This window comes from Cebus imitator, unplaced genomic scaffold (genome assembly GCF_001604975.1).
Source record: "Cebus imitator isolate Cc_AM_T3 unplaced genomic scaffold, Cebus_imitator-1.0 Scaffold366, whole genome shotgun sequence".
Classification (NCBI taxonomy): domain Eukaryota; kingdom Metazoa; phylum Chordata; class Mammalia; order Primates; family Cebidae; genus Cebus; species Cebus imitator.
The window spans coordinates 368,241-384,954 of NW_016107681.1; the positions used below are offsets into that span (position 1 = coordinate 368,241).

At 47.4% G+C, this 16,714-nt stretch overlaps 1 protein-coding gene across 1 annotated transcript in view; it reads left to right on the forward strand.

Annotated features, from left to right (window-relative positions):
- The window catches only part of BCOR (BCL6 corepressor), a 44,933-nt gene extending 30,390 nt beyond the window's left edge, over window positions 1-14,543 (forward strand). Inside the window, exons 6-14 of the mRNA XM_017507005.2 lie at window positions 1,957-2,220; window positions 2,621-2,860; window positions 3,417-3,745; window positions 4,099-4,353; window positions 9,084-9,250; window positions 10,585-10,730; window positions 11,745-11,822; window positions 12,024-12,180; window positions 13,383-14,543. Of these exons, the coding sequence (XP_017362494.1) occupies window positions 1,957-2,220; window positions 2,621-2,860; window positions 3,417-3,745; window positions 4,099-4,353; window positions 9,084-9,250; window positions 10,585-10,730; window positions 11,745-11,822; window positions 12,024-12,180; window positions 13,383-13,674 (1,928 nt within the window). The 3' untranslated portion in view covers window positions 13,675-14,543. The remainder of the gene's footprint in view (window positions 1-1,956; window positions 2,221-2,620; window positions 2,861-3,416; window positions 3,746-4,098; window positions 4,354-9,083; window positions 9,251-10,584; window positions 10,731-11,744; window positions 11,823-12,023; window positions 12,181-13,382) is intronic.
- Window positions 14,544-16,714: the final 2,171 nt, after the last annotated feature.

The following is a 16,714-nucleotide window of genomic DNA, read 5'->3' on the forward strand; positions in this document are numbered from 1 at the left end:
TTGATAAGCTGCTGCCTCATTATGACCCAGGAGGGTATAGTGACATAACCCAGTCACCTCTGCTTTCAAACCACTTGGCTCGAACCATCTCTCCACAGTCTACATTTTTACTTTGCACCTTAGTGTCCTTTTGTAAGTAATTTCTCCAGCCTTTCTCCTGCTATGCCGTGTTTTTGAAGCCCACCAGGGGAGGTGGCTTGCAGTAAAAGTCCCACTTTACAAGTGAAGGGGGCCAAACTGTAAAGTGGTGCTGTTACTGCCAGAGGGGTTAAGAGGGTCACAGCGCAGCCCACCCTTTTTGCATCCCCAGGCCAAGCTGAGCATGGTGGTCACCATGCCTGCTTAGTGGAAGGCTTGGGCAGCTTGTGTGTTTTCTCTTGCTGCTGCCGTGACAGAACACCACCTTGGCCATGTTTTTGGGTGCCCACCCAGTGCCGGTGTACCTATAGAGACCTGGGGCTGTATTCCATGGTGGGGGTTTGGGTGCCAAGTCCCAGGCCCAGCCATCCCTATCTGTACAGTGCACCATTGTGAGTGAGGATGAGGAGGAACGGTTGGGGAGATTCTACCATTCCTTTCCAAGAGTAGATGCAGCCCCATCTGTTCCCCCTTAAAGCACCGTTGAAGAGGAGGTGAATGGGTCCTTGCACCATTGACAGTACAAGCTAGCCAATGCCCCGGTAAAGCTTAACCCCACAGCTGACTGCCATGAACCACTGGGAATGCCCCCAAGAGAAGTGGGTGAGGGGGGTGGTCAGGAGTGGGAGTAGTATTTGAAGTGGGTTGGGGAGAGGAAGAATGAGATCAGCGGATGAGGTGTGTGCTTATTTCATCTAGAAACTGACTTGCGTGCCTCTGCTCAGAGTTACCAAGACACCAGACTCATAACCCTGATGATGAGCAGGATCATTTCAGCCGGCCAAGGGCGAACACCTTAACCTCGCTGTGGTCATTAAGTAGTTATCATTTATATTCATTGTGTATTAGAAAAATTGCTATTTCTTGGGCTAGAGCAAAAGGAGGAGGTGATGTTGTGCTGAGATGACAGAGAAAAAGCCCCACAGCCTGTGATAGACTGAGGACAGGGGTCCTCGGACCAGCGGTTTTGCAAGCGCTGGCCTGGCATGGGGAAGACACACCAACAATAAGGGGATGTCTGTAGATGCCTGCATGTGACAGAGGGTGTGAAGAGGAATGTCAGCTGGGTGACCAGCATCCCCATGGGGGTCCCCCTGTGTTGGACAGGAAATGGGAACAACCCAACCCATTGGTTTAACATCTGTGCATCCAGCAGATCGAGTTCTGTGAAGTTTTCTCTGAACTTGTATATGTGTTAGGAAACCGTGCCTTTGGCTTTGCCAGGCCTCTCTTCCCAGCAGCCTGGGTCTGCCTGGGTTCCATGCCTCCTTCTGACCTGGACTGCAGGCCCAGAGCCTTCCAGGAGGGAGGGTCACTTCTGCCCACCAAGGACCTGGGCTTTCTTTCAGCTCTCTTGTCTCCTGTTCCTCTTCATCATTTCCCCAGTTGGCCTAGGTGAATATTGGTGTTATCCCTTCACTAGATGACATTTTGGGGATATTTGGTCGCTTTATCCCATCAGCCTGCCATTTATTTCAAAATAATGACCTCAGCAACTGTTTCCATAAAGATTTTCAGGTCAGCCCTGGCATGGTTACATCTTCTGCTGAAAAAAAGGACTATAGTGCTTTAAAAAACGTAGACCCCATCTTTCTTGGTTCCCTTTGGCCCCAACCATAAGAAGGAGAAGGGGAAGGAGCGTGGCGCGCACCGCACTCTGCTCTACCCGTTGCTCGTCTTCAATGTACCCTTCCCCTGAAAAGTTCTGTTTCTGAGGGTTTTGTCCTACCATGTGAGGACCCCAGTGTCCACAGAAGCAGCTGTCAGTAGCAGATGACCTTCGGGCTTCATTCATGTCCTCTTGTCTCCCTCCCCCAGGCGAGTATAGTGCTGGAAACAAGCACCACGATCCCTTTGAAGCCCCCGAGGACAAAGACCTTCCTGTGGAGAAGTACTTTGTGGAGAGGCAGCCTGTGAGCGAGCCGCCCGCAGCCCAAGTGGCCTCGGACATGCCGCCCAGCCCCACCCTCCGGGTGGACAGGAAACGCAAAGTCTCAGGTGACAGCAGCCACACTGAGACTACTACAGAGAAACTGCCAGAGGACCCTCTCCTGAAAACAATGCAAAAACAGCTTTCTGTAGGTGAGTTTGGTCACTATTAGCTGCCTGCTCAGTAGGCTTCATATAGCCACAGTGGATAGACATGGTATATGGATGTGTGGCATGCAGCCCCCATAGAATCAGTGAAGGGAAGTCATGACACACAGCAGTGGAGCTTTTATTCCTACTCTTCTAGGAGATTCCCACCCTGGAGCCCCACAAACTCCATTCATAACTTTCCTGCTTCACAGCCAGATTCAGGCACTCAAGACCAGAGATTGTCAAAAACAATTAGGTTATCCCAAAAGCAGATAAAGTAACTAGTTATCTATTTATACATTAGATAACTGGCCCTAGAGGGAAGTGACAAATTCCTCTAAGCACTTAGAAGACCCACATTATAGTGAGATGACCAGTTTGAAAGTTTATATTACATTTACAGGGCTTCATCCTAAGAAACGTCGCTTGATGTTGTTTACAAAACAGTGGGAGCAGGAGGTGTTGGCAGCAGAGAGCAAACCTAATTTGCAAAGCAGGAAGGAAGTGACCCAGGCCACTCAGCCTGAGGCCATTCCTCAGGGGACTAACATCACCGAAGAGAAACCTGGCAGAAAAAGGGCAGAGACCAAAGGCAACAGAAGCTGGTCGGAAGAGTCTCTCAAACCCAGTGACAATGAGCAAGGTATGCGGGGTCTACCCCTTGAGTGCCACCCCTCTCCTGAAGGGTGGGTCATCTACTCTCTGTAGGAAAGGGCTTTTGAGGAGACCTTAGAAGGCCATAGAAGTGGACTTGAAGGAGGATGTGGCAGGCAGGGAGTTCTCTCTTGATGTCCTTGCCTGTGGCTGGACAGGAAGTCAGTTGGGGTGGCCCAGGGCGTTGCCAGCACCCTCATTCCAGCCTCAGGCTGTCTCCAGTCTCTGGGTCCTGAGCACCCAGACCCAGTGGGTGGGAGGGGTCAGGAGAGCAGGAAGAGCCAGCTTCTGTCCTCTCTGCTGGGCCCTTTGAAGCAAATTGCCACTTGGTGTTTTGTGGGTTAACCTAGGTGCCGTTTGAATGTGGTATAATTAAAATATTAATGCTTTGAAAACATAATTGGTAGATCTTTAAAAACCGAAGCCGCTCCAGTGATCAGTGTTAACAATGGGCTTTTCTTCCTGCACTGGCTACAACTGTGTAACGCCTGCTTCTTCTCCTGTCTCCCGCCCGCCCGCCACCCCGTCACCCCCTCCGTATTTAGGCTTGCCTATGTTCTCCGGCTCTCCGCCCATGAAGAGTCTTTCATCCACCACCAGTGCAGGCGGCAAAAAGCAGGCTCAGCCAAGCTGCGCACCAGCCTCCAGGCCGCCTGCCAAACAGCAGAAAATTAAAGAAAACCAGAAGACAGATGTGCTGTGTGCAGATGAAGAAGAGGATTGCCAGGCTGCCTCCCTGCTGCAGAAATACACCGACAACAGTGAGAAGCCATCCGGGAAGAGACTGTGCAAAACCAAACACTTGATCCCTCAGGAGCCCAGGCGGGGATTGTCACTGACAGGGGAATACTACGTGGAGAATGCCGATGGCAAGGTACCTCTTGACCCCCGCTTCCCCCTAGGGCCTGTGGGAGCACATCCCTGCCTGCCTGCCAGCTTCCCAGCTTGTGGGGCAAAGCTTTCCTTTTCCGGGACTCCTCCCCCACACCATACTTCACTCCCCTGTCCTAGAGGAGCATGTCTTCTGGGCGGCCTCGAAGTTTCAAACTAGTAAGAATGAAACTCCTTACCCCAAACCCTCCTTTGACAAGTACCCCTACCCCCAAAAAAAGACAAGGAAAGAAGGTGTCTCTCCACGCAGGTTTGTCATGTGGGGAAGAGGAGGGGAAGCAGCCACTGTTAGAAGGACACAGGCTTAACTGTGTGCGCTGCCTGGTTTTATGATAGGTGACTGTCCGGAGATTCAGAAAGCGGCCGGAGCCCAGTTCAGACTACGATCTGTCACCAGCCAAGCAGGAGCCAAAGCCCTTCGACCGCTTGCAGCAACTGCTACCGGCCTCCCAGTCCACGCAGCTGCCATGCTCAAGTTCCCCTCAGGAGACCATCCAGTCTCGCCCAATGCCACCAGAAGCACGGAGACTTATTGTCAATAAGAACGCAGGCGAGACCCTTCTGCAGCGGGCAGCCAGGCTTGGCTATGAGGTGGGTCCCTGTGGGTGCTCCCCAGGGTTGCTGGCTGGGGGGCGGGGCCCAAGGGCTGCCGCTGGTGAAGGGAGGGACTTGGAGAACAGAGCAGAGCAGAGCGCAGCCCTCTCCACATCAAGGGGCTGGGCCAGTGCTCCAGCAGGATGTTTGTGTTAGCCCCACTCTCTCTGCTGTCTCTTTGGTGGCTTGTTCAATTGCGATGTGGAAAGAAAGGCCTCTCTGATGTTCAGTTCGTGTTCAGGCAGGTAGGCTGCTTCGGCACCCTCCAGTCTCGCTCACTTATCTCTGATATAAAATCTGACACAACCCAGGGCTTGGCGACTGGGGGAATTTTAATGAGCCCTTTGGATTCTGATTAGCAAGGGGGAGAGAAGTTATTAGCTCTATCTGGGGCTGCCTGTACTGTTTCTGGTGGAGGGGTAGCCATGTGGGGGTAGTGGGCAGGAAGAAGCTGTGCAGGTCACAGAGGTGGGAGGTGGGGTGGACCTAAGGTCTCTTTCTGAGAGAGGGTACAGTAGCCCCAGGGCTAAGGGCTTTGGAGGAGGAACTGAGACTCATGGCTTTTCCTTCAACTCACTGCTTCTCCCTAGCCCCCCTGCCCATCCTCCTCCCAGCACGGGCCATGACAATGATAGCTTACATTGATGAGCCCCTAAGATCCAAAGTAACTAATTTCACCCTTTCATCATCTTTGTGCGATTGTAACTCATATTATTCATGCTTTCAGATGAGGAAACTGAGTCCCAGAGGCGTTAAATGACTTAAACAGATAATAATCCAGCAGCCTGGCTCCAAAGCCCAGTCTTTCCCCATCCCCGCAAACCCAGCTCCTCTCCAGGACGAGCTCCCATTGGAATTGCACTTTTCACAGTTCGAAACCTCCCTCTGCCCCTGTGCATCTCCCCACCACACACTTGTCAGTTGAGATTGTGATGTAATAGCCCACAGGGCAAAGGCATTTTTTATGCTGGCATCAGCTCTCTGGGAGTCGTGGTGAAAATAAAATGCAGCTCAGCAGGCTGAATGTGAAGTGTGGAGAAGCACCCGGGCGACAGGATCCGCACTAGCCCACGCTCAGCTATGGGCCTCCGAATTCAGCCAGAGCCCAGGCTCGCATACATTAACCCTGCCGCAGTCTGCTGTGCCTTGAGCCTTTTCTGATGGGATGACCTGGCTGACAGTCTCCCCTGGACCCAGAGCCCACCCTGGGGCATGATTGTGTGGTTGATATCTCTGGATTATCTTTGAGGGAACTCTCTAGAAGGATTTGGAAATTAGCTCAGTTACTCAAAGATTAAACCCAAGCGGCAGCCAGTTGGTTTTTCATAAGCTGAGCCTATGAGGACAGGGTAGATGCAGTGTGCCAGGCAGGGCCACTCACTCCTAGGTGTGGTTGAGGAAATGGACTTGTGCTTCCAGCAAACACAGAGGTAAGGGACAGCTCCAGGGCAGCAAACACGCTGGCCATGGCGGGGTGGGGCTCCTGGCCTGGTCTTTGATCTTGGCTTCCTTTATCCCAGTCTCACCTTTCTGACTTCAAGAGGCCTTGTGGGTGCTCTAAGGAACAGTTTCCATTTTGGTGGTTTTCCTGTAAGCAGATGGGTCTGAGGCCTATACTAAAGAACACTGATCCATACTTTTTCAGGCTGCCAGGCCTTTGGGGAAAGAAGCCTTGAGAATGTTTATGGAAGGACTTTTCCCCTTCAAATGTAAATTTCACTATAGAACTTTCCCAGGTCATCAGTTTTGATGCTGAATGTTTTAATTACTAGATGAAAGCTTTCAACTTTGAATCCAACATTCTGAGACTTCTTTAGTCAGAAATTAAAATGTCAGGAGGATAGTCCATTTAGATGTGGCAGTGTAAACTCTATAAAATAAAAGAACAATTTGCTTAACGGGTTAAGGTGCGGTATGAATGCACAGCTTTGGGAAGGGTTTCCCAAAACCCCTCTTTATCATTGTCTTCTGCTTAGCTAAAAAGATACCACATGCAATATAAAGGCTGCTCAAGCTTTGTTTTCTGTTAATCTGGTTCTTGAGGTTTAGAAACACCCTCTGCTCTTCAGATCTGTAATAGACCACCTGAAAGGCCAGTTACACTTGAACCTTTCCCTGTCAGTTCTTATGCTAAAATGCCAATGTGGAACCGCATGCTTGTGCATTTAGTGGTGATGGTTAAATTTTCTATGAATCGAATAAATCATGTTTTTAAAAAAGTTAATGAGGCATTTAATTAATTAACAATGTCGGGTTTATGGCCTTTATGGTTACATTTTGCGGTTAATGGCATTCAGCTTATAGCTGCTTAACAGAGAATTGTCCAACAAAAACAGTTTGATTTTGTTTGGGAATGGGCGGGCTGCCCTTCAAACACTCCCATTTCCAGCATGGAGAATAAACCAAGTAACGTCTTGGGTAGACAGACGTGTCCAGCTTCTTCATTCTCTCTGTTGGTGTGATGAAAGTTGCCACCTATTTAAAATGCCATCACCCTCCCAGCTAGGAGAGTGTCATTAGCCTGCTTGACCCCAACAGAAAAGGTGCAAGTGATGTTGGTCATGGCTGGATCATAGCCCTTTAGCCAGGGCCCTTGATTGGGCCTTTGGAAACTTCCCAGCAGACCCGTTGCCAAATGACCTGAGTTACAGGTCTAATGCTTCGTGTTAATTGAATTTGGGGCTTAGCCTCTCTGAGTCTCAATTTCCTTGAGTGTTGAATGAGAATCATACCACTTTTCCTTCCTGAGATCTCACAGGTCACTGTGGGATATGACATACATATTTGGGAGCATCAGAAGTGTTATGGTGGTCAACAGCAAAACATCTGACCTGGTTGTTGCATCACTGTTGCCTTGCCTGCCATCCTACAGGATAACAGAGCTGACTTACCCTTCAGCCTCGATATCTTTCATTCCTTGGTTCCCTCAAATCAGCCCTAGTGGTGATTAAGGTTTCCAGGTGAAGGCCGGCCGTAATTGTCAGAGCAAATAAACCCTGGGTTGATAGGACACCAGGCTGGCCGCCAGGATCAGGGTAAATTGATTTGTGCACAGCAGTCAGTGGCGCTCAGAGCTGATCCCTGAGTCACGTGACAGGGCCTCTCCCTGGCTGGGCACACAACTCATTAGCTTACAGCCGTCTACTCGAGTCTGGCTAGTGGGGGCCTGCTAAAAGAGCAGCAGCTTCATGTGGTATCCTGGATACCAATGCTCGGGGCAGGTGGCCTGGGAGCTCAGAGGATTGTAGGCTTTCTGGCAGGTAAGGGCCTGAAGCAAGAGACACTTCTGTGGGCATGGAGCTGCTGCAGTGGCCTGAAGCAACAGGGAATGAGTGGCCAGGGTTACCAGCATGCAGCCTTAGGTTCACAGTGGGAGCATCTAGAACATTCTAGTTAACGCCCAAGTGAGTGGTCACCTTTGACGTGTCCTAGAAAGGGCATAAAATAATTTTCAGAACTCACCTCACATTTATGGATGGCTCAAATGTTGCCTATTTTAGGTTACAGATGAGTTATTTAAGAGTTGCAACAGGAGAGCCTGCTGTGGCCCATCAAGCTCCCCCCTTGCCAAGTGGACCGTCTGTTGGGCCACCCTACATGTTCTGGCTTTCCCCCCAGTCTTCAGAACCTGACAGCTCTCTGCTGGCCTTGACTGCTAGGAAAACAGTGTAACCTGTTGTCTGGTAGCAGATAGTGTTCCATGTGTTTGAAAACTTTCTTAATCAAGGTAATAAAACATGGAGTAAATTACCGCTCTGCTTACTGGGAGCGGTTCATTTTAATATTTTAACACACCATAGAAGTGAGATTAATAACAGTGATTCTCATGCAAACTGTTGATGCGGAACACGTTCTGCAAAGTGGGAAGGGTAGGTTCATCTTACTTAGTTCCTGAAATGCGTAGGTTGTGGTATGTGATGTATTAGATTCCTGTCATTAACTTAAGTAAATATGAAATTATATTGATTCAGCCACAAGTGGGGTGGAGAGTGAAGCAAAAAGAGGGCGGGGTTATTAGAAGTATTGATGTCATTTGTTGATGATGCATGTGGTACCAACAGAGGCACTGCCACCCAGCCTCCGATTCCTGGTCTTTCCAAGGGGTGTGAGGACCAGCCTAAACTCCTGGGCAGCCTCCTCTCTGTGAGGTTGAGAAATGTTCTCCAGCTCGTTTAATCATTCGTTATGCCTTGATTGTCCTTGCTTTTTTTTTTTTTTTTTCTATTATTACACATCAACTCTTGCACATATGTCCTTGCTTTCATCTAAACTTGTGTCGTCATCCACTACTACCTGTTGGATGAACCGATCAAGTGAGGATGTCCTTGTACTTATTCATGCATCGTTTGAAATATTAGCAGCCAAATCCCTCTGTATTCACTGTGCCAGGCACTGGGCTAAGGGCTTGTGTGGGTCTCTAACTACAGCTTCTCAGCAGCCCCTTGTAGGTGCTGTTGCTTTCCTCCAAAGTAGGAAAGGAGGCTTTGGAGAATTTGAAGCATACCTCGCCCAGGGCCGGGCAGCTGGGCAGCAGACCCCTAAATGGTGCTGTCCCTGTCATCGGATGCTTTGCACATGTGTTTGCCCCTCACCAAGACATCCACCGCCTGCCCAGGAGGTAGTGGATTCTCAGGCCTGAAGGTGTATCTTTGAAAGCTACAGAGAGGTCCACCTTACCAAGGTTATTGTGCAGTATCTGATGGCGTTCCTCCCTCCCCTCCCCACAGGAAGTGGTCCTGTACTGCTTGGAGAACAAGATTTGTGACGTGAATCATCGGGATAACGCAGGTTACTGCGCCCTGCATGAAGCTTGTGCCAGGGGCTGGCTCAACATTGTGCGACACCTCCTTGAATATGGCGCTGATGTCAACTGTAGCGCCCAGGATGGAACCAGGTCAGTGATGAGTCTTGTTCTCAGCCTGGCTCTGCTGACACCAAGCTTCCCTATCTGTGCAGTGGCAGTTCTCAGGGTATGCGGGAAATTCCAGGAGAAAAGACAGAGGGTAACTGTAAACATACTGACCACTGGGTCCTGCAGAATTGAATCCAGCAGACCTTTGGCAAATGTAGATGTAAAGCTCCCAATTTTGGTCAGTCCTGTAATATTCCTATGAACCAAAGCTTCTGAAAATGTTGAGGCCTGCATGAATAATTGGGGGTGTTGCTTTTTTTTGAGTCTTGCCCTGTTTCCCAGGCTTGAGCACAGTGGTGCAAATATATTTGAGCTAAAAGTCCCAGGTGTACGCGAGGGCTAGCTGCCCCTCCACTGGTTCACCAGGACCTGCCATTGCCACCCACATGCCCAGCCGTGGCCCTCACCCTGTCCTTGACTCTGGTTTATTGGTCAGAGACCCAGGTCTAAGTCAGCCCGAGCGTCTTCCTGGTTGTGTGAGGGGGATGCTGCCATGAGGCCGGGCACTGGGGGTTTCCTGACAGTGACAGAAATGGCCAAATGGAAATGTATTTGGTCTTTCACACTTTGCAAATAGCATTCCCTCGGATTGGGCAGAGATCCACCTTCTCCCTGCCAACTCCAACCCCCAGCTCCATGAACTGGAGGCCTCTGTACCCTCCTGAGAACACACCCCACCAGGCCCTGTTTCCTCTCCCCACCGTTCCCTTGGTTTCTGGGCCAGAGGCTGATCACCCATCTGTGTGAGGTTCTGGGGTCAAGCTTTCGGGAGAGTCTCCAGTAATCTTTGCATCTAGTTTCTTTTAAAAACAGAGGTGCCTTTTTTTTTTTTAATAGTGTGACAATTGCTTATATTGGCTTTCATGAAGATAGGATTTCTTATCCCCTGTAAGTTACCTTCACATGGTCCATAACTACTTAAATTTGTTGAAAATGTTTGTACTTTCGGCTTGAGTTCCTTCTTAGGCCTCGGATTAAGATAGGGTTTGCAGCTGGGCAATGGCTCTCTTCCCTGTAATCCTGGCACTTTGGGAGTTCGAGGCAGGAGGATCACTTGAGTCTAGGAGTTCAAGACCACTCTGAGATTTAGGCCCGAAATAGTCTCTTCATGACCTAGAGCCAATCACTGTAGCTCAGTTTCCCTATCTGTGCAGTGGCAGTGACTATGCACACCTCTTGGATTAAATACTGTGCTTAGGAGGCTCAGTACACAAGGTACACATGCACCTAGCTTCCTGTTGCTATTAAAGGAGATAAGTGCTTTATGAGCAAGTGTGGCTTGCACGAGCATAATTCTGTTGCGCCTCTCTTCCTAGGCCTCTGCACGATGCTGTTGAGAACGATCACTTGGAAATTGTCCGACTACTTCTCTCTTATGGTGCTGACCCCACCTTGGCTACTTACTCAGGTAGAACCATCATGAAAATGACTCACAGTGAACTTATGGAAAAGTTCTTAACAGGTATGACAAAGTCCAAGAAATGGTCTTATTCAAAAATTAGATGGTAGCTCGATACAATAGATTGGAATTTGACTGGGCAGAAATCATGAAGGCTGGAACTGTAAAGCTTTTTGGACAGCAGCTGGGTGTTTGAACTTTTGTGTGGTTTGACTTTATTCTAGTGAAGTTAAGTCATCTATTCACCCTCATGTTTTAAAAGTTTTCCTGAAGTTATTCTCATTTTCCACAAATGCATTCTTCACTTAGGTATGGCTCATAGGTTTACATCTTGAGTCTGGGAAAAATGACTCAAACTTCCATACATGAAATTATTTGGACAGGTTTATGGTGTTAGGTCATCAGATAACCCATTATTTAAGCCCTAGGCGTTACAAAATCCCTAAAGCAGAAGCACAGGTTTTCCTGAGTGTCAGGCACCTGCAGTTAAATTCCTTATCAGACACTTCCTGCCAAAGAATGCCACTAACTCACCGGTGACCCGCCCTTGTTTACCTTAAATCACACTCACTTGTTGGAAGAAGCAGCTTAGTCAGGCTATCAAAGAAGAGATACATAAATAGGCTGGGCATGGTGGCTCACGCCTGTAATCCCAACACTTTGGGAGGCTGAAGCAGCAGATCACCCGAGGTCAGGAGTTTGAGACCAGCCTGGCCAACATGGTAAAACCCCATCTCTACGAAAAATTAAAAAATTCACTGGGCGTGATAGCACACGCCTCTAGTCCCAGCTACTTGGGAGGCTAAGGCAGGAGAGTCTGGAAATCGGAAGGCAGAGGGTGCAATGAGCCGAGATAGTGCCACTGCACTCCAGTCAGGGCAACAGAGCGAGACTGTCTCAAAAACAAAAAAAAGAAGAGATACATAAGTATAATCCTACTTTATTTTGCTGAGAAAGAGGAAGACAGGAAATGACCTGTAGCCTGTTGTGAATGTATAGAAAAAATGCCACATGGCTCTCCATCATTTTGTTCTCAACAGTAGGTTTTATCTTGTTTTTTATTTTCTCTCTCTCCAGATTACTTAAATGACCTACAGGGTCGCAGCGATGATGACTCTGGTGGCTCTTGGGACTTTTACGGCAGCTCTGTTTGTGGTAAGCTGCATTGTTTGCGCTAGTTCAGTGGGAGGTGAACAAGTTCCAGTCCATGTCTGTCTGGTATGGGTGAGGGAAAGCGGGCACTGGAAGCAGGACTCACTTGGGAAAGAATCTTGTTATTTAAAGTCCTTGTTGTTGACAACTGGATATCTTGCTGTAGTTTACTGATTACTTCCTCTCTCATTTGCCCTCCGTTAGAACCAGACGACGAAAGTGGCTATGATGTTTTAGCGAACCCCCCAGGACCAGAAGACCAGGATGATGATGACGATGCCTATAGTGATGTGTTTGAATTTGAATTTTCGGAGACCCCCCTCTTACCGTGTTATAACATCCAAGTATCTGTGGCTCAGGGGTAAGCATGACTATCATGTGGTTGAAAACTAGCTGAGCTGCTCTTGAGGTGACAGGAGTTAGAAATGCCCTTTAAGCAGATGAGGGTGGGTGGGCGAGTGAACTCCTTAACTGTCCATGAACCTCACACAATGCAGTAGATCTTTTCCAGAAGGGGTACGTATCAGCTTCCTTATACCCAGTGTGGTGGGGGGTGGGGCACGGCATGGTATAAACTGCCTTTATCACTAACACCAAGGCTTAAGTCACTCCCCAGAACCCAAAGGAAGTTGAAGTGGGTGACTGGGAACTTTATGGAAGGGTCAGCACCTTGGGTACTTCAATCCCTAACCACCTTGGGAAGGTGTCCTCCCTAGGACTTCCTGCCGCAGGCCACTGTAGGAGCCTTCCCAGGCCTTTGAGATGTACCGGACTACACTGATAAACCACCTTGTATAAGATGAGGATAGTCACTATACATGACACTTAGGACATTGGTGTGTCATCAGATTTAGTTAATCCCCTCTGCCCCCTATGGTTGAGCCCCTAAACGCCAGTGACCAATCACTTTGGGTGTACTTGTCAAGAGACTGCTCTGCTGTGTATTGACAAAGCTGCTTAATGAGTAACATCCTCCTCAGGTCTGAAGCTATAAACATGATTACAAACAGTGATCAACTCATAAAGTATGGTGGGTTATATATGCAAGGAATGTAACACCTTCCTTCTCCCAAAAGAATGAAAGGATGGCAGTGGACATGCCTGAATGGAAAGGAGAGACAGCCTTGTGTATTTGTAATGCTGTTAGTGAGGGTCTGAGGAGAGAAGAGATTGAAGAAGTGGGGATACACAGACTTAATCCCCCAGTGACTGTTGATAACAGGGCACTTGGATAGGCGTGACCCGGGTTGTGGTCACAGCTGAATGAGCAGGACTTTACCACCAGAAAAGGGAGAAATGAGGCTTATTCGGATGGTCCTCCCTAGATGGACAGTTGAGTTCAGAGTTCCTACTGCTAGAAGTAGTTACTCTCCCTCACCTTAGAAAGAAATGGCAATCAGAGAGTAGGTATGGTGAGAAATGAGGGGCAGGAGCAGAGTCAAAGGAACTGGCCCTTGTTACACAGCTAGAGGCTGGTCCAGTTGGGTTGGTAGTTAATATTAATAGTTGGGAGCACTTTTCATTTTACTGGAAACTCAAAGCATTTTCCTTTCTGTTTTGTAGGCCACGAAACTGGCTACTGCTTTCAGATGTCCTTAAGAAATTGAAAATGTCGTCCCGCATATTTCGCTGCAATTTTCCAAACGTGGAAATTGTCACCATTGCAGAGGCAGAGTTTTATCGGCAGGTTTCTGCAAGTCTCTTGTTCTCTTGCTCCAAAGACCTGGAAGCCTTCAACCCTGAAAGTAAGGAGCTGTTAGATCTGGTGGAATTCACAAATGAAATTCAGACTCTTCTGGGCTCCTCCGTAGAGTGGCTCCACCCAAGCGATCTGGTCTCAGAGGACTACTGGTGAGCGAGCCAGACCCGCTGTGTACAGTGTGTTATAGTGTTAATCCTTGTGCATATGTGTCATAATACGACTATTTCTGTAAAGAAAGGACACTATTACATATGAAAATATCTCTTCTTTATATAAGAGAAATTACTCCAGTCAGAAGGACTTAGAAACATGTTTTTCTTTTACTTTTAAACTTTTAAGTCAGTTTTTATGAAGCTGTTATAATGTTTCTTTACTTTTCAATGCTCACATGCTTTGGGATATGTTTGTTTTTACTTGGAACATTTGTTTCTTTTCTTTTTTAAAGAGAAAAAAAATGAGGAAAAAGAGCTCCACACTTTGACTTAATTTCATACAAAGCTCTGATGACAGAGGCCATGACTGTGTAGAGTGGTCAGAACTGTGTGGTTGGTTTCAGGGAGCGAATTTGAGGAAGGCACTTGGTGATATAACTTTGTTTTGTTTACAGAGTACCTGCTCGGGCCAGGTAAATGCTATTGGATGTAATCCAGTAGTATGTAATATAAATTCAAACCATATCCACACACAACAACTAATTGTATGAAACTTTTATATTCTAATTTAAAAGCTGTGAAATTAGTTTTCACGCATCAAACCGGATTGTTTATATGTTTAAACATTTTATGCTCTTATTTAAAGAAGACTTTGAGCTATTTTTTTCTGTACCCTGTAAAATATTGAAAACTAACATAATATGTTGAGGTTGCTCGGAAATGTACATAAAACTAAAATTTTCTGAATCGTGTGTTTATGTTTGAAATCTGTGTTTTAACTTTGTAAGTAAATTCTCTGCCTTTGTATTTATATTTTACAAAAATTTTCTTAAAAGGCAATAAAACTGTTGAGGAAAGGAGAAAATTGAAGTACCTTGTGTCCTATGTATTTCTAAAGTGTTATGGTTGTCCCTGATTCTTCTTAAATGGTCCTGGTGATCTTTTCCCTATAGATAACTTTAGAGCAATTTATGGTCTCTAGAAACCAAAGCAGACTGGAGGATTTTGCAGGAGTTATACTCAGAATATGATTTGGAATCCTATTCTGAAAGCCCAATTCTTGGACGTATTTCCTGTCTCTCAGAACCTTCTCTTTCCTGTCTCCTTTGAAGCTCATACAGGCCTTTGCATTGCCCTTGGCCTTGACCTTTTTCAGTCCCACATCATGGCCAACTCTTTAGGAGTGCTTTTTCCTGAAACTAGGCTTTTTTTATGTCACTTCTGCAGCCCTTCTGTTGCTTGTCCTAAGAATCAAGGCCAGTAGAGGCAGCCTTTTGTCTGTTCTTGACTTCCCAGCAGTATCTGCATTGGGCACTATCAATTGGCCCATGATTTCCATCTCACTTGCTTTTGTGCCTGTCCTCCACTACAGAGGCTAGAAAGCTGAAAACTACTTGACTCCCTTGCAGCTAGCTTTCTGAGTGCATATTCGGTTTGGAAGGCAGCATGACATAGGGGCACCTTCCTACTATAGTGGCTGCAGATAAGAAAGTTTGAAGAGACATGCCAGCCAGTTGGAATGACTAGACCAGTGTTCCACTGTATTGATCAACTTAGACCTATGCAACCTACGACCATTCGACTTTACGACCACAATCGCTAGCCACGACTGCTCCGCATCTGGCAGCGCAAACGTTGCCCAGCTGGGCGTACGACAGTGCGGACCAGCTTCTGCCAGCACTACTATCTCTGCGTGAATATAGCCTACTCAACTTAGGACCAAATCGTGTTACGACTGGTCTGTCAGAACCAATCATGGTCGTAAGTCGAGCACTAGCTGTAGTGGTTGTGGCAGTGCAGCCTTCTAACTCTTGGATGACTGCCTCAGCAGATTGTTCCTGAACCCTGTGGATCCAGAGTTGTCCCTGATTCCTGTTACCCAGCCCTTCCAAAGACGTTATTCATCTAGGTCCTTGTGTCAGGTTAATTGTCTGTCGAATGCTCTCAGTGCTTTCTGATCCTGCATAGAACACTAGGACCACCAAGGTAGAGAGCAGAGGCTGTGGGGACGCTGTATTTGTTAGGCCAGTAAACACTGGCCCAACCGGAAAAGTGAGGCATTGTTGGGAATGAAGAAATTCCATGTGAGGAATGTGAGAGCCCTTTTTTGGGGAAGACTAGCCACCAAATGAAGTTTGGAGTGTATCCTAAAGACAAAAGGCAGCCTACTGTTTTATTTACTAATTTTTCTGATAATAGGAAATGTATACCTTATTATTTTAAAAATCCAATCATGGCCAGCTGCTGTGGCTCGTGGCTGTAATCCCAGCACTTTGGGAGGCTGAGGTGGGTGGATCACAAGGTCAGGAGATCAAGATTATCCTGGCCAACATGGTGAAACCCCGTCTCTATTAAAAATACAAAAATTAGCTTAGGTGTGGCAGTGTGCATCTGTAATCCCAGCTACTCGGGAGGCTGAGGCAAGAGAATGACTTGAACATAGGAGGTGGAGATTGCAGTGAGCTGAGATTGCGCCACTGCACCCCAGCCTGGTGACAGAGCAAGACTCCATCTCAAAATAATAAGTAAATAATCCAATCATGTCAGAAATAGACACATTTCCCATTATCCCCTCCCCTCCCCCCACCCATGTTAACCACTATTAACAGTTGGCTGAATTTTTGTTTTATAGGAAGTCACCTCAAAAAGCAGTGGGGAGTACTGTTGAAGCGAAAGAAACAGATAGCAAGACCAGTAAAAAAGACCTGCAGAAATTACTTAAGCAAAAGAGGGAGACTGAACCTGAACTGCCGTGAAAGCTATGAGAAGATCCCACGCACCCAGATTAAAAAAATAACAAGAACTCAAGGGCATTTGGCTCCTTTGTATTTGGGCTAGAGGCAAAGGGAGAGCCCAAGGCCAACTGAGGTTTCTATCTTGGATGAAGGTCATTCTGTTAATTAAGCTAGGAAAACAGGTGACAGCCACAGGTTAGGGGGTGCAGAAAAAGAAGCTTGTTTCAGGAGACATTTAAGGCTATAGTTCATGCATTTGGAGAAGCTAGTAGAACAGTTAGTGCAAGAACCTGTTGGAAACAAGGA